This window comes from Lentinus tigrinus (genome assembly GCF_003813185.1).
Source record: "Lentinus tigrinus ALCF2SS1-7 unplaced genomic scaffold L226scaffold_6, whole genome shotgun sequence".
In the NCBI taxonomy this organism is placed as follows: domain Eukaryota; kingdom Fungi; phylum Basidiomycota; class Agaricomycetes; order Polyporales; family Polyporaceae; genus Lentinus; species Lentinus tigrinus.
The window spans coordinates 570,883-591,276 of record NW_027137915.1 but is presented as its reverse complement, the minus strand read 5'-3'; the positions used below and the strand labels follow the sequence as shown (position 1 = coordinate 591,276).

Sequence of the window (20,394 nt, the reverse complement as noted above, 5' to 3'; positions counted from 1 at the left end):
CGCTTGTGGGAAAAGTACCGCTGGCTGTTGTAGTTGTCATGCCGCTGGTCGAGAAGTGAGTATTCGCATTTTACTCTCGCGCGTGCTGTCTCCAAGGCGATACTGACACGCCAGGAGCCCGTTGGTATCGAGCGGCAGACAGCCAGGCCTACCGAATACAGCCGTCACTTTCTCCCGCTGATCTGCCCTGTCACCCTCGCGTGGCTAGGACAGTCTGCTAACCTCCGGACATCTGCAGTTCATCAAAGCTTGCGATATGAAAGCTAAGAGCTTCGTTCCGGAGAGCTCTATATCGTTGGCCCCCATACTTCTCTTTTTGTAATCTGTGAGTCCTATACGACAGGTGTTAAGTTTGCGCCTTGTGGGCCCAGCTCACACTTGGCGACAGCACCAGACCAGTACCGTGACCTCGACGGACGCTGCTTCCACTGCTAACAGCGGACAACATACTTCCATCCACAAGTCGACGCAACTCCGAGGACTACCCCCAATTCTGTGCCAAGGCTAACCTGCACGGATAGGCCAACGCCTTACTCTACTCCATGCAGGACGGCGCCTATGCAATGGTCGGCTTTCTCATCTATTTCCCGGCCTGCAAACCAAGGCATAGGTCCTACCGCCTTTCCACACGGCGTCCTTCTGGTCCTGTTCTAGCCGCTGATCCTCGAGCTTTTATCGCCGATGTCCCTCAAGGAACTGGATGGCGAGAATTACAGAACTGCGGCACGCCAGGGACAAGGCACACCCCCGCGTGAGCTCGCCATGCGCCCACGGAATGGCAAAACGCCGTAAGACACAAACTGCAAAGCCACATCTGCGAATGGATCTCCTTCTCCTCGGCTCCCGTCGTGCTACAGTGCGCTGTCTGCGCCTGCGGCAATGTGCACCCCAGCAGAGCCCATCGGCGGTGAGTAGCCTCGCGCTTTTGATGGTACGTGCGACCCGGCGCAGGGTTCGACTTGACGTGTACCGCTAAGAAGAGCCTTCGCACGTCCAATCGCGGGCGAGTGATGACGGCGGACGTCCGTGGGCTTCCCCGAGCGACCAAGTGTCTACGTCCATTTGCGTTGGTCGCGAGAAGCGGGATCGACCGCTTTACGTGCGGTATCATGGGCGCGAACTCTGTCGAGTCGCGCTCTGGGACGATCTCGCCGGATGCAGATTCTCTGCAATCTAGCCTGTGGGTTCGCCTCGCCATTCCTGTTGGAGTGCACCCGAGGATGCTCTGGGTTCGTCTCGCTATTCCTGTGGGATTGCATCCGAAATGAATGAACGAACGAACGAGTGCGGCCCGGCATCTCAACTTTGCTTGCTAAAGGTAGCCGGATGTTGCCGCGTGCACTGGTGTGGTCCGGGATCGTAATGGACAGATCGACAGGCTGGACCTGCTATGTAGTCGCCTGCAGATGACCTGCGTGCTAACGTTCGGCGTTCAGTAACAGCGCTCCCTCGAAACACCCGACGTCATCGACGCTTCATTGCCAGGTCTGGCGAGCCTTTCTGCTCTTGGAAAAGCTCCGAGCACGTCCTTGGGGGGCGGAGACCGGGAGACGAGAGCACGCGGTGTACCGAACAGATGATAGGGCGTCGGGGCCAGAGACGGATGTGTAAGTTACAGTATGTCCATTCCCCAGCGAGATCTTCCGTGCCCAGGTGCAAGTGTGTTTCCGGTCTCGGAGCGGTGCCCTTACGAATGAACGTAAGAGAGATGCAGCGTGGAGGTTTCGCGTTCACGTACATCACCTGCTATGGGTGCGACGTGCGTGCGCGGGGAAGCCCACCATCCGTACGTCAAGCGTGCCTTCCCGCGGCGCTCACGCCCCTCGCTGTGGAGACATGCGCAAGTCAGAAGACCGCAAAGGCCGCACGCGTGGAAGTTGACGATACGGACCAGCTGGTCACTTAACTCTAATCTCGCGGCAGTGGCGGGAATTCGGACTGGCGCCGTGGCTGATCTGGCAACTTGTCAGCATGAGGGCCCCCCGGCGGGGTCGCTGGGCTGCCGTCGCCGATGGGGGGAAGTTGGTTGGTCCGGGTGAGCTTATCGGTTCCTTGTGCAGTATCAGTGTGCGTGCGCATATGGTTATGAGGTCTGCATTAGAGCGGGAATTCTGTGCCTTGGTAATATTGTCGGTCGTAAACGTACTCCCGTTCATGATCAAGGGACTGACTGACTGAGTACTAGGGTTCGAAATCCGGGCCTACCCAGGACCACACCTCGTTCGTCGTTATTCGGAGTAGCTCATCTGCACTGTTGCTACGCCGCTAGCTGTCGACGGTCGTTGACGAGCGTCGTCGTGCTCGGCCGACTGTTCGAGATGTACCCGACGACGGGACGTACACTGCGAAATTAATCACGTTGCACAGTCGGGCGTGGACGCGAGAGAAAGCCAATCGGGCGTTGGGATTTGCGCGTCGGGGCGCCGCGAAAAACGGAGATAAGTGTGACTAGTTAGTCACCATTGAGTAATCTGACTCCCGGCGGCGACACGGTATCGATCGGTGAGCATTTTCTGGCGTAATGGGGGAGGAGGCCAAGGCAACTGTCCTGTCCAGGACGAACAGATACTCAGGCGACTGGCGAGCTACCTGGTTGAGGTTACTGCTGCACATCGGCCAATGGGCCTGTGGATATGTTGCGAGGGTCATGTCGTGCGTCAGTGGCAATTGGTAGTAGACAAGTTTCAGGTGGGTCTGCATAGCAGGTGGCGGAAGATTGATGGGACGGAGAGGCCTGGACTCCCGTTGCATGGGCGCTGCAGAACAGTGAAAACGCCCGATGGAATCTGGGGTGCGAATGACGTTTTGGGCAGGAAGATTTGGAGAAAGGCTGGGAAATGCAGCGGGCAGGCTTGATAGAATGCGCAGGACGTCTCGCGCGAGTGGCAGGATGTCTGTCCGTGCTGCCAGTGCCAGTGCGAGCGGCGGTGGGCGCACGACAGGCGGAGACGGACGTGCAGCGGGCGCTGGGGGTGGGGGAGCGGGGGTGTGAGAACGACCTGCCTGATCGGCTGGGGATTTAGGTTGGAGAGGGAGAGGGAGAGAGATGATCCAGCACATCGATCCCACACCGCGACCCTCGACGTCCTGCCCTGCTTGCACCAGCCAGCATGGATTTTCTGCGCGGGCGAGCCCCGAGTCCCCCGCGACCCCTTCTCTTTTCTTCCACCCATCTGCCTGCGGACAGCCCGCTGCGTAGACCCGCCTGCGTCCGCGAATTTGACGCAGAGACCGCAGCCAAAACCGGCACCTCAGCCACTGCACATATCGCCGAGGTGGCGTACGTCCCTGGAGACGCGGACGGTGCTCTTGTGCACGAGATCCTGTGGGATCACTTCGGATTCATTCCACACGAGTCGGACCCGGGGCTGGACTGGGAAGCTCATAAGCTGCGAGTGAGTCCTCTTCCTGCTGCTTGCTCTTCTCTGCCCGCATCAGGCATTCCCTCTTCCTCGTGGAACACACGCGTCCGCACCGCAGACGCGGGCGATGTCCTCCTGCTCTCTAAAGGGCCCTCTCTCCCTGGGCGTCCCATCTCCCTCCTCCACGCGTTCCGCCCGTCTTTACGCGATTAAACGCGTCAGGTCAACGCTTGCTCACACGTTTCGTCTTTTCAGTCCCTCTCCTACTCCTCCCGCTCCCTCTCGCGCGACCCCTCCCCGTTCGCCCCCGCCCACCTCCACCGCCGCTCGCGTACCTCGCCCTCCCCAGCCGCCTCGCTCCCGAGCATGCCCAAGAAGCGTCGATCCCTCACCTCCATCCTCGTCCCGCCTTTCACCACACAGGCGTCTAGCTCTGCGTCCTCCCCCACCGGCCGCGCACGCTCGCACACCGTCTCCTCCACCTCCAGTGCTGGCGATCTCACCGCCATAGACAACGCCTCCGACTGGCTCTCTTTCTACTCAGGTACCACCTCTCCAATATCCTCTGAATTTTCACTGGGGCCTGTCACTCCTTCGCGCAACTCTCCTCCCCCAGACCTCCTCGACGAGGATCCCTTTGCCAACCTCTCTCCTGCCCCGTCTCTGCGTGCTTCTCGCGCGACATCACCCATACGCAGCGTCTTCGACGTCTTCGGTGATGATGTACAGCGTCCTCCACCTACCCCGCTCTCGCCCTTGGCACAGAGTGCCCTAGAGCAGGACACCAGTGACGGGTCACATCGAGCGCGTAGTCTCCATGCATCGCGTTCGCTCAAGTCTCTCCGCGACTTGCCGTCTACTCCCCCGCCGTCTCCCATCGAACCGACGCGTCCACGGCTGGCGCGCAGGCCCAAGTCATCTGGTCCTCCTCAGGTACGCCCTGCGTACACGCGTCCCGCATTCGCACCGCGTCCTTCTCTTCCGACGTTGAATACACTGGCTCGGACAAGCATACACGTGCCCAAGGTGAGTAGTCATTCCCCGGCCGGCAGTTGTATGCGTTAGGGCGCGTTGGCGACGTGCCAGCAATAGACAATGTGATGCTGACCGTCGCGACGTTCGCAGGTACGTAGAGGAAGACCGGGCGCCCACCTGCCGCTCGAGCCATGGGAAGACCAGGACCCTGCACTCGCGGGGTTGTCGGCGCCACCTTCGCCAACACGCGCGATGCAATTCTCAACATCCCCTGTGGCACGACGCAGACATCTCCGGCGTCCCACGCTGAGCATGATCAGAGACTCGCGGATGATTCTGGACGGAGACGGCGAAAGTGCGGAGGACGGAATTATGCCCCCGTTAGAGGCGCCCGACACAAAGGAGCCTCCCACAGAGAACGGCGCTTCTGGTTCCCTGCACAGCACGGAGCCGGAGGCTGAGCCAATTGGGGGTGCTTCTCCTCCTGCTTCGTCTTCGCTTTCATTACAGCTCGATACGGAAACCAGGAATGTGGCCTCCGACGATCAGGACCAGCCTCCCACACCGCCCCCCAAGTCTCCGAGTCTGACCTTGCATGCCCGGTCGACGTCTGGGGCCTCGACGACGTCTACCGTGCCATCTCTCTGTCCATCATCGCCCACCTCCTGGTCCTCCGGCTCAACCGATACGTACCACTACTCTCGGTCGCCTACCCGCGCTCAGTCGCCGCTCCCTCCTCTTCCCCACTCCCACCCCCATGTGCACCTTGATGCTGATCACTCTGGGCGCCCCAGCTTCTCTGATCTATTCGCGCATCCCCGTCATACCCAGCTCCTGACGAGCGACCTTCTGGCCTCGCTAGAGTATAATTATTCCGACGCTCTATCGCAGCTGAGCACGCCAGGGACGTCTAGGCTGTCGCCCGCACTTTATCCTGCAGGAGACTTCGAACCAGGCTCGTCTGCGGGGACCATCAAGAACATCGTGCTCGCTCGCGTGTCACAAGCTAGCGGTGAGAGCACGAGTTCTAGTGGCTCCGTGCAGCGCGTTGCGTCGGACTCTTCGGGCGAATCGCACTGGAGTACAGAGGCGAACGACATCCATGGGCAGCCGTCATTGCTCAAGGTTCCACTATCCCCGCACTCCCCGCCAGAGATGCCCACGTCGAGCTCTGAGGATGTGTCAACTGAGAGCAGCGTCTGCCCTTCTCCCGCGCTCTGCAGGTCACATTCCTCCCGGTCGTCTTCCACGGTGTCGTCAGAGTACGACTTCGGCGAGGAAGAGTATGCGTACTATTCTTACGACCTCGGCGCATTCCGTGATCCTCTCGGCACGCCGTCGTCCGCCCAGCAACGACCTATGCTCGGCTACGGCATTCCCTGGCCATCGACCCACCGCACCTCTGGCAGCTCAAGCTCGGGCGGATCGGGCGGGGGCATGAACGACGTGCTCAGCGACCTCGAGGACCTCGCGGAAGACCTGACGGAGCGCTTCTCGTTGTCCCTGCGCTCGTCCAATGAGTCTGTGCGTTCGTCTTCTCACTCTCTTGGGGACGACGTCTTTGGGGGAGGCGGGCTCGCTGACGCTCCCGAGGGCGATTATAGCTCGAGACGGAGCGGCCGCCCGAGCGGCGGGTCAAGCACCGGTCACTCTCAATACGCGGCTGGCAGCTCTTCAAACGGCCATAGCGGCAACCGGAGCGCGGACGGGTATGGCGGCTATCGCAGAGGCGGGGCAGGCGATGACGAGGACAGTGATGATGACAGGAAACGGCGCCCTGCGCGGTTGCCGGTTTCCTCGAGGGCTAACGTGCCCGACTCGGACTCGGAGAGCGACGACAGCGGGACGGACGACTATGGCGGCGAAGACAGCCCGGTCATCAAGCGGACTCGCGAACGACACGATACGACGCGGCCTGGGATGTACCAACCCAAGTCGGCGTCCGCGGCGGCAAGACCTGAGTCTCCGGACGACGACGTCCCGCTGGCGCGACAGATCCCAGGTGCGCTGAAGGCGCAGAAGACCATCCGCCGCCAGGTGCGCGACGAGATCGACCAGAAGCGCGCGGAGCGTCGTGCACAGCGAGCACAGAAGGCAGTTCTCGAGCAGCAACAGCAGCAGCAAGAGGGCGAGCAGCGTCCGACGCGCGCTGTGTCGTCTGCGGCAGACGCGGCGTTCCCTGCGCAGGCTCTCCAGTCGCAGAGCTCGCCGTCGAAGGTCGTCGGCCGTCCGCGCACGAGGACGCTTCCAAGCAAGATGAACAGCCCGTTCTCCGCAGGTGACCTTACGCAGAAGCTGCTTGGCCTTCAGACTGGCTCTCCAACCGCCGCCGGAGTCCCGCCGGTGCCGGTGCCGGTGCCGGTGCCAGTGTCTCCGGTTCCGCGTTCGAAGAGACCTTCGTTCGACTCGCCGGACCAGCCTTCTGCGCGCGGACGCACGATGACCACGGATGGGCAGGCATACTCGGCCTCGGCGTCGCTCTCGAGACAGCCGTCGCGCGCTGCGCCTCAGGATGCTGGCAGGGGTCTGCGTCCCATGCGCTCCTTCCACCGCCAGCGTCCGGGCGAGATCGACCTCGCACCTCCGCTTCCAATCTCAGACAGGACTTCGCAGTCGACGCAGGCTTCTGGTCTGCAACGCAACGGGACCTCGGCGAGCCGGAGACGACCCCCTCTCGACGAGCCGGCTTCGTACCTCGCACCCGTGCCTTCGCTCGACCGCGCGCGTTCGCTCAAGTCCACCCCTTCGCGCCGGCCGAGCATGGAGCCCGCTCCGCTCCCACCCCCACCGCCTCCTCCCCCAGTGCAGAATGAAGGCTTCGCCGTGCTCTCGCGCGGCCGCTCTGCGCCGACGCCCCCCGGCCCGAGTGCCTCTGCGAGCCCGCCATCGACGTTCTCGCAGCCGGGCAAGATGCAGGCGCAGGGCCAGATGTGGCAGCAGCGCGTGTTCATCGGGAACATGCAGCGCTTCTGTCTGGTCGAGATCGGCTCGGCGACGAGCGCGGGCGACGTGCTGAATATGGTCGATGGGCAGGGCGCGCTGGACCAGACTCCGGGTAGTGGAGGCTGGATGCTGTGGGAGGTCTCGCAGGACTTTGGTATGGGTGAGTGTCTATTCGTGTTTTCTGCTCGTGTGGCGTGGCAAGACGCTGACCTGTGCTTGTTCGCTCGCACCTGCAGAGCGTCCGATTCGCAACTTTGAGATGCTGAACGACGTGTGCGGCGCGTGGAACTCGGACAAGACGATCAACCTCCTGGTGATCAAGAAGACGTTGCTTGCGCCGTTGCTCAGCTCGAAGGCGATCCCGTCGAGCTCGCCCACGTGCAGAGGCTACGTCCAGTGGGAGTACAAGCGCGGCAAGTGGCAGAAGCGGTGGATGGAGCTCCGGGAGCACAGTCTCTGGCTCTCGAAGCGCGACACTGTATGTGTTCTCCTATCCTTCCTTTGCGTATCGTGTACGACGGGCACTGACAAAACTTCACGCAGGGCAAGGACGCAACGTTTTTGTGCTCGCTCAACAACTTTGACGCGTTCTACGTCACCCGCGTGCACAAGGCCCCCAAGCCATACGTCTTCTCCGTCAAGTCCACCGACAGCTTGACTTACTTTGAGGACACGTCCGATTACGTCCACGTCTTTTCCTGCGGCGAGTCCGAGGGCAAGAACTGGCTGGAGAAGATCCTCCTTGCTCGGGTGAGTTACTGTTGCCCGTGCCTGTGCCTATGTCCCTCAATTGCTAACTGCGATCCCTCCTAGTCTTACGTGCTCTACCAAGAGCGCCATGTGGTCTCTGCCTCCGCCGCCGCCGCCGCAACTGGTGGCAGCAGCAGTGCCTCAGCAGCCCTCCAGCGATCAGGCACGCGCAAGCGGCCTGCGCAACCCCTCGTCAACGTCGGTGCCCCCAAGTCCGAGCTGACGGCCCCGACCACCTTCGAGCCTGCGGCTGGCTCGCTCCTCGCACGACGGTAACGCATTCACTCCTTCGCATCCGCATCCAAGACCATCTCGCACATCCTACCCAAGTTTCTTTCATTTCTATGTAATGTCAGTCCTTCATACTGGATGTCCCCTCTCCCTCTCCTCGCTCGTGAACTGTAGATATGTACATATGTCACCCATGTAATGCTAGCGCCCCGCTTCCATTTCGTCCTTTCCCCCCCCCACCCACCACCACCACCATTTCGCATACCGCACTACCCATCCATTTTACATTTAACGCGGGGGTTTACATATTTATTCCCGCATCCCGTATCCCGCATTCCGACCCTTCGGTCTCGGGGCTTGCATGTCCACCATACCATGCGTTCTTCTCTACATACCTGTAAACCTGGCTCTATCATATTTTCGGCCTGTGTGTGCCTGTATCCCCCCGCGACCTCTTTTTAGTTCATAGTATGCACCCATGTAGCAGAGGAATGTAGTAGACGTCATCGAGAGAGCCGCTATAGATTCAAAAGTACAGCAAAACGAACACGAGTATCGGATTCGGATCGACAGGCGAGGCGGGGCGGGGCGACGCTAAGTACTATGTATGGTAGTGTACAGAATGCAAGAGGTTAGAGTAGTGCAGCCGCTACGCGATGTCGGACGTGGACGTGAAACGGGAGTATGTAGGGCGATGACGCTGACGCTGACACCGACGCATGACGACGGTAACTGTCCATAACGAGGGTGGGCGGCGACTGATTCCGCCCAACGTCGGAGTGGTCAACAATGATGCATGATGAGCCTCGTGAAAGCGAAACAGCAAAGCAGTAGGGAAAGACGAGGAGAGGACGAGAGCCTAGTCCGCCTTCGTCTTCTGTTTCTTCTTCGCCGGCCCGTCCTCGTCATCCTTTGCTTTCGGCTTGGGCTTGGGCTTGGGCTTAGCCTTCGGCCGCTCCTCCTCGTCGACGTCCATCGCGTCGTCGTCCTTTGCCTTTGCCTTCGGCTTGGGCTTGGGCTTCGGCGCCGCCTTCTTCGGCTTGTCACCGTCGTTGTCGTCCTCCGCGTCGCTCTCGTCCGCCTTGGCCTTCTTTGCAGGCGCCTTCTTCTTGGGTACCGCCTTCGCCTTGCCCTTCTTCGCGGCCTTCATCAGGTCGCGGTCGCCACTCGCATCGGACGCGGTGTGGCCACCGTCGGAGTCGGAATCGGTGTCGGTTGGCGAGCCAGAGTCCGACGCAGACGCCTCGAAGTCCTCATCTGTAGGTAGTAGAGAGCGACAATCAGACAATCAGTGCCGCTGAAAACAGGCCTTCGAGGGACCCAGCACTCACCGTCCTCGCTGTCGTCGTCGTCGTCTCCGCCGCGGCGCGGCTTGGGGACCTCCTCGCCGGAGCTCGCGACGCTCTGCATCTCCTCGTCCTCGTCCTCGGCCATGATGAGGTCGCCCTCCATCTTCTCCGTCTTCGTCTTGACCTTCTTCTCGAGCAGGAACGCGTTGAACGGCTCGTGCTCCTCCTTGTTCAGGCTCGTGAACGTGAAGTCGCTCCCGCTCTTGAGCACGATCTTCACGTCGAACGTGCGCGCCGCGGTCGCGCCCATGCTCGCGCCGAGGCGCGAGAAGACGACCTGGTGGATGTCGGAGAGCTCGATGAGCGTCGGCTGCTTCGAGACGAAGAAGATGTATTTCTCGAGCAGGAAGAGGTCGCCCTGCACGGCCTTCAAGTTGGCCTTGACGCTTGGAAGGCCATTGCGGCTGCGTTGGACGCATCCGGTCTCAGTACGTTTCGCGAGATGGTGGAAGGAAGGCGGGACGTACCTCTGGAAGTTGCCTGCGCCGATGATCTTCTTTTTGGACAGAGCACGGAAGACGCCTGAGACGACCTCGTACGTGGGGTCCTCGTAGTTCTTCTTTAGCCTGTCGTACTTTGCGATCTCATCCCTGTATGGGTGGTTAGACCTATACTAGTCTTTGGATGAGGAAACGCACTCGGCCATGTTCAGCTCAGCCGTGATCTCCTCTTCACGGTTGAACTGCATAACGAGGTACTGATACCGCGTCTGACCTTGTCGGATAGGAACATTGAGACCAAGCTGCAAGAGCAGTGGTCAAACCTCATGAGAGAGTTATCACGCGGAGAGTACTCACGATGAACAGCACGTGAAGGTCGTCCTTGGGCAACAGGAACAATTTTGAGATGCTGCCGTACAAGATCTTGTAGTCGTACGTCCTTCCGCGCAACCGCAAGAACTCAGGGTACATATCGACATCGTAACGTCCTCTTGGTGTAAGGACGTTGACCTCGTCGAAGCTGAGAATAATGTCGCCAGAGACTTGTCCGAGCTCAGCCTTCTCCTTGACCAGATCGTGGAAGGCCTGCGCGGCGCTGATCTCCTCGCCTTCGTCCTCATTGTCAGACTTGTCCGATCCAGCGTCAGAGCCGCGTTCTTTCGTGTGCGTGCCGGGGACATAGAAGCGGATTTCGACCATCTCGTCGGGTCCATGTCGAGATGGTTTTGCGGTCCGTGGCGCGAACTCAAGGGAAACTTCGGTACGGCCGGCGATGTTTGAATTGGCCACATTGGTCAAGGGGAGCTCAAATGCGGTCCTGTTCGATACGAGGAAAGCAAGATCTTGGCCTTGATTTGGGTGTGAGTGAAGGTGGTGTAATCAATGTGCGACTGACACGCACCTTGGAAATCAGTGACACCCCAGTTCCAGCCCTTAAACGACACCTCCTTCGTTTCGAGCGTGATGCTGAAGTGTTGTTTGAGCAAGTGCGAGAGTCGGTCGTGATCCTAGTAGCCAATTTGTCAACTTCGTCATGCTCAGAAATCGGTGCCATGAGAGTAGCCCGTCAGAGTCAATGCATGCCCACGCTACAGGCATACTACCCTGTACGGAATCAATGCACTGCGACCTACGTCTGGCTCCAGACTGCCCGACACATATACTTTAGGTCGCTTGGACGACCTCGCGGGACCGCGAAACCTTGAGAAAACCGCTGACTCACCTCGCGAACAAAGCCGTCAAACGTCTCCTTTGAGCGATCCTTCAAGCCAATCCTCAACTGGTAGTTGCGCGCGACGCGTATCCATTGTGCCCATTTGATGTCAGAGGCTTGCATTGCAACCATTTGTTCCCCCTCCTCGGCCTTCCATGCCATGCCACTGACGGCGATACGGAACTCTGCGCGAGCAAAGAAAGAATGAGCACCGAGCCAAATGTCTTGGTCAGACAGAGAACGACATACTGCCGACTTCGGGGGAGAGACCGTGGTATATCCTGTCAAACTGCGTCGTCATGGTCGGAGGCGAAGCAAGAAGCGAAGATGAAAACTTGAAGGAGGTGGTGCAGAGGCGAGAGCAGCGGCGCGAGTTGCGCGAAGAGGACGCGTTGCGGAGTTTGAATACGCGCTCATGTTCGCGCGTGCCACCGTCCGCGGCGCGCTCAGCTCAGCCTCCTTCGCCCTTCCGCCGTCGTCGTCCCCGCTCTGGTCTCGGCCTCTCGTTCTCTGCATCGTCGACCCCCGCGATGGACGGCTTTGCAACGCATAGGCCCATGTCCTGGGGCCCTGGCCTCCTCTCCCCGCTCTCCCCGACCACGATCGACTCTCTGGAGTCGCGCTCGAGGGATGTGCAGGAACGGACGTTCTGCAAATGGTACACTCTCCCGTGTCGCGCTCTTGATTTTGTGTAGTAACTGACTTATGCTAGGCTTAATACGAAACTAGAAGCCAATGGCTACCCTCCAATGACCTCGCTTGTCCGGGATTTGTCCGATGGAGTGCGCCTAATCCAACTCATGGTGAGTCCTTGTACAAGGCCCTCGCGTATGGGATGTTCACGGTGAACTGTGTGCATACAGGAGATTATGGGTTAGTCGTTTCAGGATGCCTGTGCCCGTGTAATCTAACTGCCTGCAGGTGATACTTCTCTGGGACGCTATAACAAGAATCCGAGGATGCGTATACAGAAGGCAGAGAACGTGAACAAGGCCCTCGAGTTCATCACATCCCGTGGGGTCAAGCTCACCAACATCGGTCCCGAAGGTATGCTACGTATTGGCATCTTGCATTACTCTATATTGACCCCTTGGCTCAGATATTATCGACGGTAACCTGAAGCTCATCCTCGGCATGATATGGACGCTCATCCTGCGGTTTACTATTGCCGATATCAGGTCCGTACTGCTTGACTTCCATTGTTTCCGCTACCTGGAATGCTGAAGGCTTGCTCTCTTGTGCAGTGAGGAAGGACTGTCGGCAAAGGAGGGGTTGCTGCTCTGGTGTCAGCGTAAGACCGCGCCGTACAAGGAAATCGACGTACAGGATTTCTCTTACAGCTGGATGGATGGCCTTGCATTGTGAGTACTATACCATGCGTCTTACCAGGGGACACTCAGTTGACATAGACACCGCATAGATGCGCTCTCATTCATTGTCATCGGCCTGACCTGATCGATTACGACAAGCTGGACAAGGTAGAGACCCAGAACCAGCAATTTGTGACATCCCCTCACGATTGTCATTTAGACCGACAGGCATGGTAACACACGGCTTGCCTTCCAAGTAGCACAGGAACACCTCGGTATTCCCGTTCGTTCACTCGCTTCCCTGCATGTCAATGATCTGTTGATGGCTTCTCTTTATGCAGCAACTTCTTGAGGTCGCAGACTTGTGCGATGTACAACACCCGGATGAGCGCAGTGTCATGACCTATGTGGCTGGGTACTTCCATGCCTTCTCCTCTATGGGTATGTCAACAACGTTCGGCGCTGCTTCGTGCGTGGCTAACCCGCTTGTAGAACAAACGGAGACTGTGTCCCGCCGCGTGGAGAAGTTCGCAGATCTGATGCAGTCAGTTTGGACAAGCAAGAACGACTACGAGCGGCGCGTTCGGGAGCTTCTGCGCTCAATGTCAGACATGCAAGATGTCTGGGACGCGAAGGCATTCGTGGGCACATATGCTGATGCTGTGCAACACTCCGCGTCGTTCCAGAACTACAAGCAGACAACAAAGCGTTCTTGGGTGACGGAGAAGCAAGACGTCACGACTCTCTTCGGCAACGTACAGACCAAGCTGAAGACGTATGGTCTGAGGGAGTATGTCCCTCCACCCGGTTTGTCGCTTGCAGACGTCGATGCTGCATGGAATACTCTGGTTCAGGCAGAGGCAGCGCGGTCGCGCGCTATCAATGCCGAGATCCGGCAGTATGTATTTGTATCCCCCTGCAGTAAGCGGCCCGTGGTTGACGACGCTCCGCAGGATCAAGGACGAACTCCGGCGCAAGTTTGCAAATCTGGCGAACAACTTTGAGAAGCGTTTGCGACAGATATCGTCCGAGCTCTCCTCGATTGAAGGGCCATTAGAGGAGCAGTTGGAACAAGTCAGGGAACTGCAGACTCGAATACCCCCTTTCTCCGAGTCTTTGCAGGTCGTCGCTGCCGCCGACGAGGAGTGTCGCGCTGCGAACGTGGACGAGAACGATTACACTGTGTTCACGATGGAAGATCTGCGTTTCGAGCTGGAACTCGTCACGCAAAGTATCTCGAAGAAGATTGCCTTCATTGACAATCAGGTGCGTTTTGCTGTCTTTGTTGCACCACGTAGGTCAGCGAACTGAGCCTTGGGCACAGATCGTGTCTCGGAATATGACCAACCTTACGCCGGCACAGCTTGAGCAGTTTGAGACCACTTTCCGTTACTTCGACAAGGACGAGTCAAATACGCTTAACCAGTCTGAGATGGCTGCTGCGCTTGCTAGTCTCGGCATTGTCTATTCGGTGCGCAGTCTTGTGCCGTGTCTTCGAGCTTGGCCACTGACTTCCGAGCCAGGATGAAGATATGGATCTTATTTACGACCAGCTTATGGAGGATTATGGCGCAGTCACCTTCGAGGCATTCATCAACCTCTTGGTCTGTCTCTTGTTTTTCCTGTGCACAGGGGGTAAAGACTAAATTTTCCTCTTAGGTGGATATCATGGAGGATCAAACCTCACCAGCGCAACTGCGCGAATCCTTCCGCGGTATTGCTGCGGACAAGGTGAGCAGAGATTGCGGCGCAGGTCCGCACTGTCCTGAATGTCTTTCACAGCCTTACGTGACGGAGCTCGATCTCCGTGTTGCCCATCTCCCGGCGAGCACGATTGAGTTCCTCAGGCAAGCCATGCCATCTTCGCAGAACGATGTGGGAGAACCAGAGTACGACTACGAGCGGTGGCTGGATGAAGTCTTTGAACAGGATGGGCGGTGATACTGGCGTAGACGTGAGTGAATGTGAATGTACTCGTATTTGTGCCGCTCTGGGAGCTGTAGCACCATAGTTTCGTCGATGATCTCTCGGACTTACTTGTACGCTACACCTTAGAATACTGTATCTAAGTACTATCAATGCTATACAAATATGCGCCCTGGACGAAACGAGAGCGACGTGCAGAGGCTCGAGAGCCACCGCCTTGCCCAATCAGAGCGCGGCAATCGCCGTTGTCGGCCATCGTGATATACTTATAGCAGCAGTCCTCCTGTGTAACCTCTACCTCCTCCAGTGCCACCACATCCCCTTCTCATCTTACAACCATGGTATGTCACTCGTTATCTCGAGTCTCTCGGGCACCGCGCTCACCTCGCATCGCGCAGTCTTCCGGCGTCGGCGTGAACCCCCAGTGTCTCGAGGCGTACCAGGAGCTGAAGCTCGGGAAGAAGTCCAAATACATCATCTTCACGCTCTCTAAGGACAACACCGAGATTGTCGTCGAGAAGAAGGGCTCGCTTACCTCAACCTACGACGATTTCCTCGCAGACCTCCCCGAGCAGGAGTGCCGGTGGGCCGTCTATGACTTTGACTTCGAGAAGGACGATGGCGGCAAGCGGAGCAAGATCACGTTCTACTCCTGGTGAGTGCTTGTTCTTGCACAATCTCTACTCCTTCCATCGCGTCCCCATCTACGTCCGCGGCCCGCCTCATCTGTGTCGCGTCTGGCTGCTGGATTCGCCACCGCGCGCCGTGCGTGCGGTACCCCTTTGCTCGGAAGACGGAAGACGGAGATCGCTGACGGCTGCTTGTGTTATCTACGCGACACGCGCGTGCGATCGCGCTGATCAGGTCTCCCGACGACTCGAAGGTGAAGCAGAAGATGTTGTTCGCGTCCTCCAAGGACGCACTGCGTCGCTCGCTCGTCGGCATCGCCGCCGAGATCCAGGGAACGGACTTCAGCGAGGTCGCGCACGAGAGCGGTACGTCATCGTCTCATGCTTCCTGCCGCGGATGCCCTGTTGCTCATCTGCCCTGTGTGCACCTTTCCTGTAGTGCTCGACAAGGTTTCGCGAGGTAACTGAGCACACGACCGCACACGACTCCTATACTTCCCGACTTCACGCGACCCGCACGCTTTGTTTATTGACGAGACTCAGACCGCGCTTCGGATGATCCTTGCTGGCTGGTGGCGGCTATAATCATAGCAAATGAACTTTTGTTGACCTATCCACTAGCTGAAGAAGTGTCGTAGAACTGTATAAATGCATACCATTCTCATCGCAGCCTGTCCTGTGTACCTCTGTCTGATTAAATTAGGCTTGGATTCGCGTACCCGTCCACGCTAACATCGCCTACAAAACTCGGGGAAATCACCCTATCATCTTTCCTGCATTAACTTCACGGCGCCGACGAGCTTGAGCTCATTCCTCAGCGGCATTACAGCCTCCGACAACTCCTTCAGGATGTAGTCTCCGGACACCTCGCCGACTGCCGTGTTGGGACAGCCACGGAGAGTGAAGAGGCCGAGTCGGGTCGCAGACATGGACTTTCGCGCAGACAGCACCGTGGCAATTCGTGCCGCCAAGACCTTCCCTGCGGGCATGGGACCTTCGCAGATGAGTTGAAGCTCCCGTAAGGCAGGGCAGGGAATGGCGCCGTTGGGCTGAGTGGGGTTACACAACGCTCCGAACAGGTCCTGCAAGTTCTCGGATCCATCGTCGTCGTCCTGGGTCTCGAACTGGGATGGGAGCCACCCGCGGAGCGTAAGAGACCTCAACGAGGGCCAGAGAGTGAGGACCAAATTGAGGTCTTCCTGCGTGATGGAGCGGTTGAGACCGTAGTAGAACTCGAGGGTGTCCGTGGACTGCAAGTACACGAAATGCTGCATGAGGAACCGCATGTGACCGGTGAGAGAGGTCGTGAGAGGCTGTGGATCTGGGGTGTCCGAGTCTGCATCCGAGTCTGCATCCGAGTCTGCATCCGAGTCTTGCTGGGGACTCAGAGGCACCTTGACCCCCATAACCTCGCGCCCGTCGAGAAAGGCCGTCAACCCGAGAGATCCTGAGCGGGAGACATCAACATATATTCTGGTCTTGCCCCAAAGCTTCTCCGCGAATGGGTATGTAGACATGGTTGTGCACATGCGGGAATATCCTTTCTCTGTTCGGACCAACTGGATCATGCAGGCGCCGTGCGGAGGTACGACGTGCTGCACGAGGTGCCGCAAAACGCGTAGTAGAGTAGGGCGTGAGGAGGTGACGACGATCTCCAGCTTGTGAAGATTCGTGAAGGGGATGTACTCTCCTTGGGGCTTCGTGACTTCATTCCAACCGTCGTATGGGAACGACTCAACGCGTAGGGAGCGGAGATCCGTGCATCGCCGAAGGGCATTGACTAGCTGTGCCGTGGTAGGTGGAGGCGGTTTATAATCTGATCCGCATAGGGTGAGGGTACGGAGCCGGGATACGCCAAAGAGTAATGCGAAAAAATCCCAGGGGACACTCGCGTGGTGGAGACAGGGGAGGTCGGTGTCGGTACAGGGACGAAGACGTCGACATAGCTCGCTGAACGTCGCATCGTTCGTGCAGAACATACCTATCTCCAAGTACTCCAGAGCAGGCAGCTGGCCGCCCTTGAGAAGTTCGTGGAACCCCTCGTACCGGGCGATTGGGAGCACTTCCACGTAAAGCCAAGATATGCGGCCGAGATGGCGCGCCAACTCTGGCTTCTTGAGGAATTTGACCTCCACTAACAGCTTCAGCTTGTGGGGATAGGACCGCTGCAATGTGGTGTACAGGAATTCATCCCTAATGTCGTGGTCTGAGTACATGTGGGTGACCGCCAAGATATTCGCCCAAAATGCCGGGGTGCGCAGGAGGAGGTCGCGCCATCGACGACAGACGAGCACGACCCTGATGTCGCGAAGATCCTCAATAGGTAGGATCGCGAAGATGTTAAGCAAAAGTTCGGCAGGCAATCGCACGTGGATAGGAGCAGCGGCGTTGTGGATGGTGGACAGCGCGACCAGATAATCGTGGTACCTATTGATATGGTCGCGGGTGCGATGCTGGAGCTCGGAGAGAGACAGTCCTTTCAGAGCTGCTTTGTCTTCGTGAGATAGATAGGACCATGGATCCGACACCGGGAGGTAGGTGGAAGTGTCATCTTCCACGGGCACTGGCATATCCATGGTCGAGTCCGTAACGTGTTGGAGGGAGGCTAAAAGAACAGACGGGCATCAGAGACTCATCGAAACATATCCAAAGGACCTGCAGCCTACTATGCCAACGAGGACGCCAAGATCTTGAAGGGAGTCGCTCGGCAGTACTTGGTAGGAGGACAATGTTCGTTCAGCGGTTCAACGAGCTGCCGGATTCGGGGGGCGAACAGCAGGCGCCCGGACCGGTCATCGCATTGCAAGGTACTCCAGGTACGACACACACGCTGAACGTCGCCATGATAATGTTAACATCCCTTGTCCCTACTCATCTTGTTTCTCGGGCCTCAATCTCCGCAATGACAGTTGCTGTTGCGCTGAAAAGAGAAATGATAATCCCTGAACGCGGTCATCATCTCAGCTGCCAGTAGCAAACACTTCAAACAGGCCCAGCGGCATGAAGCAGGTGGGCTCCCCGTGTACTATAAGTTCATCTCAGTTCCTGACAGCATGGTGATGCGTATAGTACTAACTGCGTCAGGTTGTTAACACGCCTTGCCACAAACTGTTGGACAACAGCGCGACGACTCGGAGATAAGTCGTTGGCCGCTCAAGCTGCAGCTATCTGTTTGTGGGCAACGGCGGTAGGCAACGCGGACTGAGCCTCTCCCGAGTACGTGGCTCTCTCATACTCTCTGTCTTGCGTGGACTGAAGCTGTTGAACAATATCTCCATTGCCAGGCCACCTCACCTGCGACGCAACTAACTGTTTGAGTGGCGACGGTCATCGATCCAGAACAACTTCCACTTCGACGTCCATGTTCGCCATATGGCGTCGCGACATGGCGCTGTCCGGTTTCGATCGCATGCTCTACGCCGTGTTGCCTTTGACCATCAAATCTTAAGGGGGACTTGCATAAAAGCTTCTGCTCGTACGATGGTCTCAGCAACAGGCCCACCCCTGCTCTACTCCAACTCTTCAGTTCCTTCCTAGGTGTCTATTCCACCTTTCTTCCCATACAACTCGCACGGAGCATTATGTTTTGCAAAGCTACCCTTGTCGCTCTCGCTCTCTCTCTCCTGGGATCCGCTAACCCCCTCGAGCGTCCGATATCCGGGGTCCGCATCCCGCTGCAAAAGCGTAGTACCATGACCAACGCAAAGGGTGTCTTCAACCTCGGCAGCGGGGTCCGTGAAGTTGTCAAGCTCCAGAAGTACGTCAACCACTCCATGTGCTCTGTCGATACTGACTTTGACTGGATCTGACAGCAAGCATCGTCAAAACCTCATTACGATTGAGAACAACGCAGGAAGCGGCTTCTTCCCCGGTGGCGCAGCGAATCGGACGATCCCGTTGCCCCAGAAACGGGACAGCGCGCCGCTCACTGACCAGAACAGTGATTCCTTGTGGTCGGGCACAGTCACCATCGGCAGTCCTGCACAGAGCTTCACGGTGACCTTCGATACTGGCTCTGCGGATCTGTGGGTCCCGTCCTCCTCTTGCAAGAGCTGCGGACAGCACAACAAGTACACGCCCTCGAAGTCGTCTCACAGCAAGAAACAGAAGGGCTCGTTCCAGATCAGCTACGGAGATGGCTCCACAGCCTCCGGAACTCCCTACACAGACACAGGTACTGAGGCGGCATGGATTCTAGCGCACGCGATGGAAGCTGACTCTTCGACTGCTTAGTGACCGTCGGTGGAGTAACCGTCACCAAACAGTTCTTTGCAGCAGTGACCAAGGAATCCTCCGAGTTTCAAGGGGAGCCTATTGACGGTCTCCTGGGCATGGGCCAACCTGCCTTGTCCAACCTCAAACAGGTACGTGACCAACCCGGAGTTTGACCCTGTTCAGGACACTGATAAGGTTCTGCAGGACCCATTCTTCTCGAGTGTCGTGAAGCAAGGAGCAGTGAAGGAGGGCTCATTTGCCTTCAAGCTCGCCAAGAACGGTTCTGAGCTCTTCGTCGGCGGTACGAACAGTGACCTTTACACCGGGGACATCGAGTTTCACTCCGTAGTGTCGGACACCGGATTCTGGGTGATTGAGAACGGCAGTGCTACCGTCGACGGCAAAGCAGCATCGAACCAGCTCATCACCATCATCGACTCCGGAACCACGCTCGTCGCTGCGCCTCCAGATGACGCGGACACGTTCTACCAGGCCATCCAAGGGGCTCAGCCCCTTGAGCAAGGATTTTACACCTTCCCATGCGACGCGACCTCGCAAGTGGCGTTGAGCTGGGGTGGGAAGACGTGGTCTATCAGCGCCGATAAGTGAGGGTCTCACAAGGTTGTGCGATGATCCCAGATGCTCACATGCTTTCCAGCTTCAACCTCGGTCAGGTCGAGGAAGGCTCGAGCGACTGTGTCGGTGCCATAGTGGGCTCGGACCTTGGATTTGGAGACAATGTCTGGCTCGTCGGCGATACGTAAGTGGCATGACAATCACTCTCCACCCATATCTGAGAATTTTCGGCAGCTTCATGAAGAACGTGTACACCGTCTTTTCAGTTGACCAGAATTCTGTCGGATTCGCTCAACTCACCTGAGGTACTAGGGACAGATTGGTCAGGAACCGGAGAGTGGAGTGTAACTCAGGTCTATTCTTCCTATGGTCATCAAGTTGTTACGTATTTCTTGAGCTTGTAATGCATGATCTGGTTGTATCGTTGGACGGGGTTCCAGACTATGAAGCGCCCGACACTCTCTGCGCGTCCGAC

The 20,394-nt window shown here is 57.9% G+C and overlaps 10 protein-coding genes across 10 annotated transcripts; 6 read left to right on the top strand and 4 right to left on the bottom strand.

The window, feature by feature from the left end:
- Positions 1 to 394: 394 nt before the first annotated feature.
- On the bottom strand, positions 395 to 1,387 carry L226DRAFT_326175 (uncharacterized protein). Its single transcript, XM_067673938.1, has one exon. It carries the CDS (start codon positions 1,196 to 1,198, stop codon positions 689 to 691), a length of 510 nt encoding a protein of 169 aa, XP_067538147.1. The 5' UTR covers positions 1,199 to 1,387; the 3' UTR covers positions 395 to 688.
- Positions 1,388 to 2,177: 790 nt separating this feature from the next.
- Positions 2,178 to 3,394, bottom strand: L226DRAFT_326076 (uncharacterized protein). Its single transcript, XM_067673937.1, has one exon. The coding sequence runs from the start codon at positions 3,058 to 3,060 to the stop codon at positions 2,449 to 2,451; it is 612 nt and encodes a 203-aa protein (XP_067538146.1). The 5' UTR covers positions 3,061 to 3,394; the 3' UTR covers positions 2,178 to 2,448.
- Positions 3,023 to 3,716, top strand: L226DRAFT_532353 (uncharacterized protein). Its single transcript, XM_067680243.1, has one exon. The coding sequence runs from the start codon at positions 3,111 to 3,113 to the stop codon at positions 3,573 to 3,575; it is 465 nt and encodes a 154-aa protein (XP_067538145.1). The 5' UTR covers positions 3,023 to 3,110; the 3' UTR covers positions 3,576 to 3,716.
- On the top strand, positions 3,395 to 5,128 carry L226DRAFT_326194 (uncharacterized protein). The gene is made up of 2 exons (XM_067673939.1): positions 3,395 to 4,388; positions 4,496 to 5,128. Exons 1-2 carry the CDS (start codon positions 3,729 to 3,731, stop codon positions 4,796 to 4,798), a joined length of 963 nt encoding a protein of 320 aa, XP_067538144.1. The 5' UTR covers positions 3,395 to 3,728; the 3' UTR covers positions 4,799 to 5,128.
- A 2,137-nt stretch (positions 5,129 to 7,265) lies between these two features.
- On the top strand, positions 7,266 to 8,306 carry L226DRAFT_458252 (uncharacterized protein; the record flags this gene model as incomplete). The annotated part of the gene is made up of 4 exons (XM_067675432.1): positions 7,266 to 7,440; positions 7,517 to 7,758; positions 7,824 to 8,030; positions 8,094 to 8,306. 4 exons carry the CDS (start codon positions 7,266 to 7,268, stop codon positions 8,304 to 8,306), a joined length of 837 nt encoding a protein of 278 aa, XP_067538143.1.
- An 814-nt stretch (positions 8,307 to 9,120) lies between these two features.
- Positions 9,121 to 11,564, bottom strand: L226DRAFT_544139 (SSrecog-domain-containing protein; the record flags this gene model as incomplete). Its single annotated transcript, XM_067682252.1, has 8 exons — positions 9,121 to 9,518; positions 9,593 to 10,014; positions 10,078 to 10,200; positions 10,249 to 10,352; positions 10,408 to 10,898; positions 10,952 to 11,057; positions 11,273 to 11,448; positions 11,513 to 11,564. 8 exons carry the CDS (start codon positions 11,562 to 11,564, stop codon positions 9,121 to 9,123), a joined length of 1,872 nt encoding a protein of 623 aa, XP_067538142.1.
- A 163-nt stretch (positions 11,565 to 11,727) lies between these two features.
- L226DRAFT_503946 (actinin-like protein) lies at positions 11,728 to 14,677 on the top strand. The gene is made up of 15 exons (XM_067677956.1): positions 11,728 to 11,921; positions 11,976 to 12,066; positions 12,127 to 12,136; positions 12,185 to 12,310; positions 12,363 to 12,441; positions 12,508 to 12,624; positions 12,684 to 12,741; positions 12,794 to 12,856; positions 12,915 to 13,014; positions 13,066 to 13,471; positions 13,527 to 13,839; positions 13,898 to 14,044; positions 14,097 to 14,177; positions 14,233 to 14,304; positions 14,356 to 14,677. Exons 1-15 carry the CDS (start codon positions 11,794 to 11,796, stop codon positions 14,512 to 14,514), a joined length of 1,950 nt encoding a protein of 649 aa, XP_067538141.1. The 5' UTR covers positions 11,728 to 11,793; the 3' UTR covers positions 14,515 to 14,677.
- Positions 14,678 to 14,788: 111 nt separating this feature from the next.
- On the top strand, positions 14,789 to 15,744 carry L226DRAFT_326016 (recombinant Actophorin). The gene is made up of 4 exons (XM_067673935.1): positions 14,789 to 14,840; positions 14,898 to 15,154; positions 15,364 to 15,494; positions 15,568 to 15,744. The coding sequence occupies exons 1-4, from the start codon at positions 14,838 to 14,840 to the stop codon at positions 15,594 to 15,596; spliced, it is 420 nt and encodes a 139-aa protein (XP_067538140.1). The 5' UTR covers positions 14,789 to 14,837; the 3' UTR covers positions 15,597 to 15,744.
- L226DRAFT_326019 (uncharacterized protein) lies at positions 15,730 to 17,852 on the bottom strand. Its single transcript, XM_067673936.1, has 2 exons — positions 17,795 to 17,852; positions 15,730 to 17,733 (listed from the first exon to the last, which is right to left on the bottom strand). Exon 2 carries the CDS (start codon positions 17,702 to 17,704, stop codon positions 15,893 to 15,895), a length of 1,812 nt encoding a protein of 603 aa, XP_067538139.1. The 5' UTR covers positions 17,705 to 17,733; positions 17,795 to 17,852; the 3' UTR covers positions 15,730 to 15,892.
- An 857-nt stretch (positions 17,853 to 18,709) lies between these two features.
- Positions 18,710 to 20,223, top strand: L226DRAFT_544137 (protease; the record flags this gene model as incomplete). The annotated part of the gene is made up of 6 exons (XM_067682251.1): positions 18,710 to 18,885; positions 18,941 to 19,302; positions 19,362 to 19,492; positions 19,548 to 19,948; positions 20,002 to 20,103; positions 20,154 to 20,223. The coding sequence occupies 6 exons, from the start codon at positions 18,710 to 18,712 to the stop codon at positions 20,221 to 20,223; spliced, it is 1,242 nt and encodes a 413-aa protein (XP_067538138.1).
- Positions 20,224 to 20,394: the final 171 nt, after the last annotated feature.

What these genes read in the sequence shown, in the direction of transcription:
- L226DRAFT_326175 (XM_067673938.1), bottom strand. Translation starts at nt 1,198, where the DNA reads ATGGCGAGGCGAACCCACAGGCTAGATTGCAGAGAATCTGCATCCGGC.
- L226DRAFT_326076 (XM_067673937.1), bottom strand. Translation starts at nt 3,060, where the DNA reads ATGTGCTGGATCATCTCTCTCCCTCTCCCTCTCCAACCTAAATCCCCA.
- L226DRAFT_532353 (XM_067680243.1), top strand. Translation starts at nt 3,111, where the DNA reads ATGGATTTTCTGCGCGGGCGAGCCCCGAGTCCCCCGCGACCCCTTCTC.
- L226DRAFT_326194 (XM_067673939.1), top strand. Translation starts at nt 3,729, where the DNA reads ATGCCCAAGAAGCGTCGATCCCTCACCTCCATCCTCGTCCCGCCTTTC. An exon ending in CAAGCATACACGTGCCCAAG is followed by an intron (nt 4,389 to 4,495) that starts GTGAGTAGTCAT and finishes GCAGGTACGTAG; the next exon opens with AGGAAGACCGGGCGCCCACC.
- L226DRAFT_503946 (XM_067677956.1), top strand. Translation starts at nt 11,794, where the DNA reads ATGGACGGCTTTGCAACGCATAGGCCCATGTCCTGGGGCCCTGGCCTC. An exon ending in GAACGGACGTTCTGCAAATG is followed by an intron (nt 11,922 to 11,975) that starts GTACACTCTCCC and finishes GACTTATGCTAG; the next exon opens with GCTTAATACGAAACTAGAAG. An exon ending in CACCAACATCGGTCCCGAAG is followed by an intron (nt 12,311 to 12,362) that starts GTATGCTACGTA and finishes CCCTTGGCTCAG; the next exon opens with ATATTATCGACGGTAACCTG.
- L226DRAFT_326016 (XM_067673935.1), top strand. An exon ending in AAGATCACGTTCTACTCCTG is followed by an intron (nt 15,155 to 15,363) that starts GTGAGTGCTTGT and finishes CGCGCTGATCAG; the next exon opens with GTCTCCCGACGACTCGAAGG. An exon ending in CGAGGTCGCGCACGAGAGCG is followed by an intron (nt 15,495 to 15,567) that starts GTACGTCATCGT and finishes CCTTTCCTGTAG; the next exon opens with TGCTCGACAAGGTTTCGCGA.
- L226DRAFT_326019 (XM_067673936.1), bottom strand. Translation starts at nt 17,704, where the DNA reads ATGGATATGCCAGTGCCCGTGGAAGATGACACTTCCACCTACCTCCCG.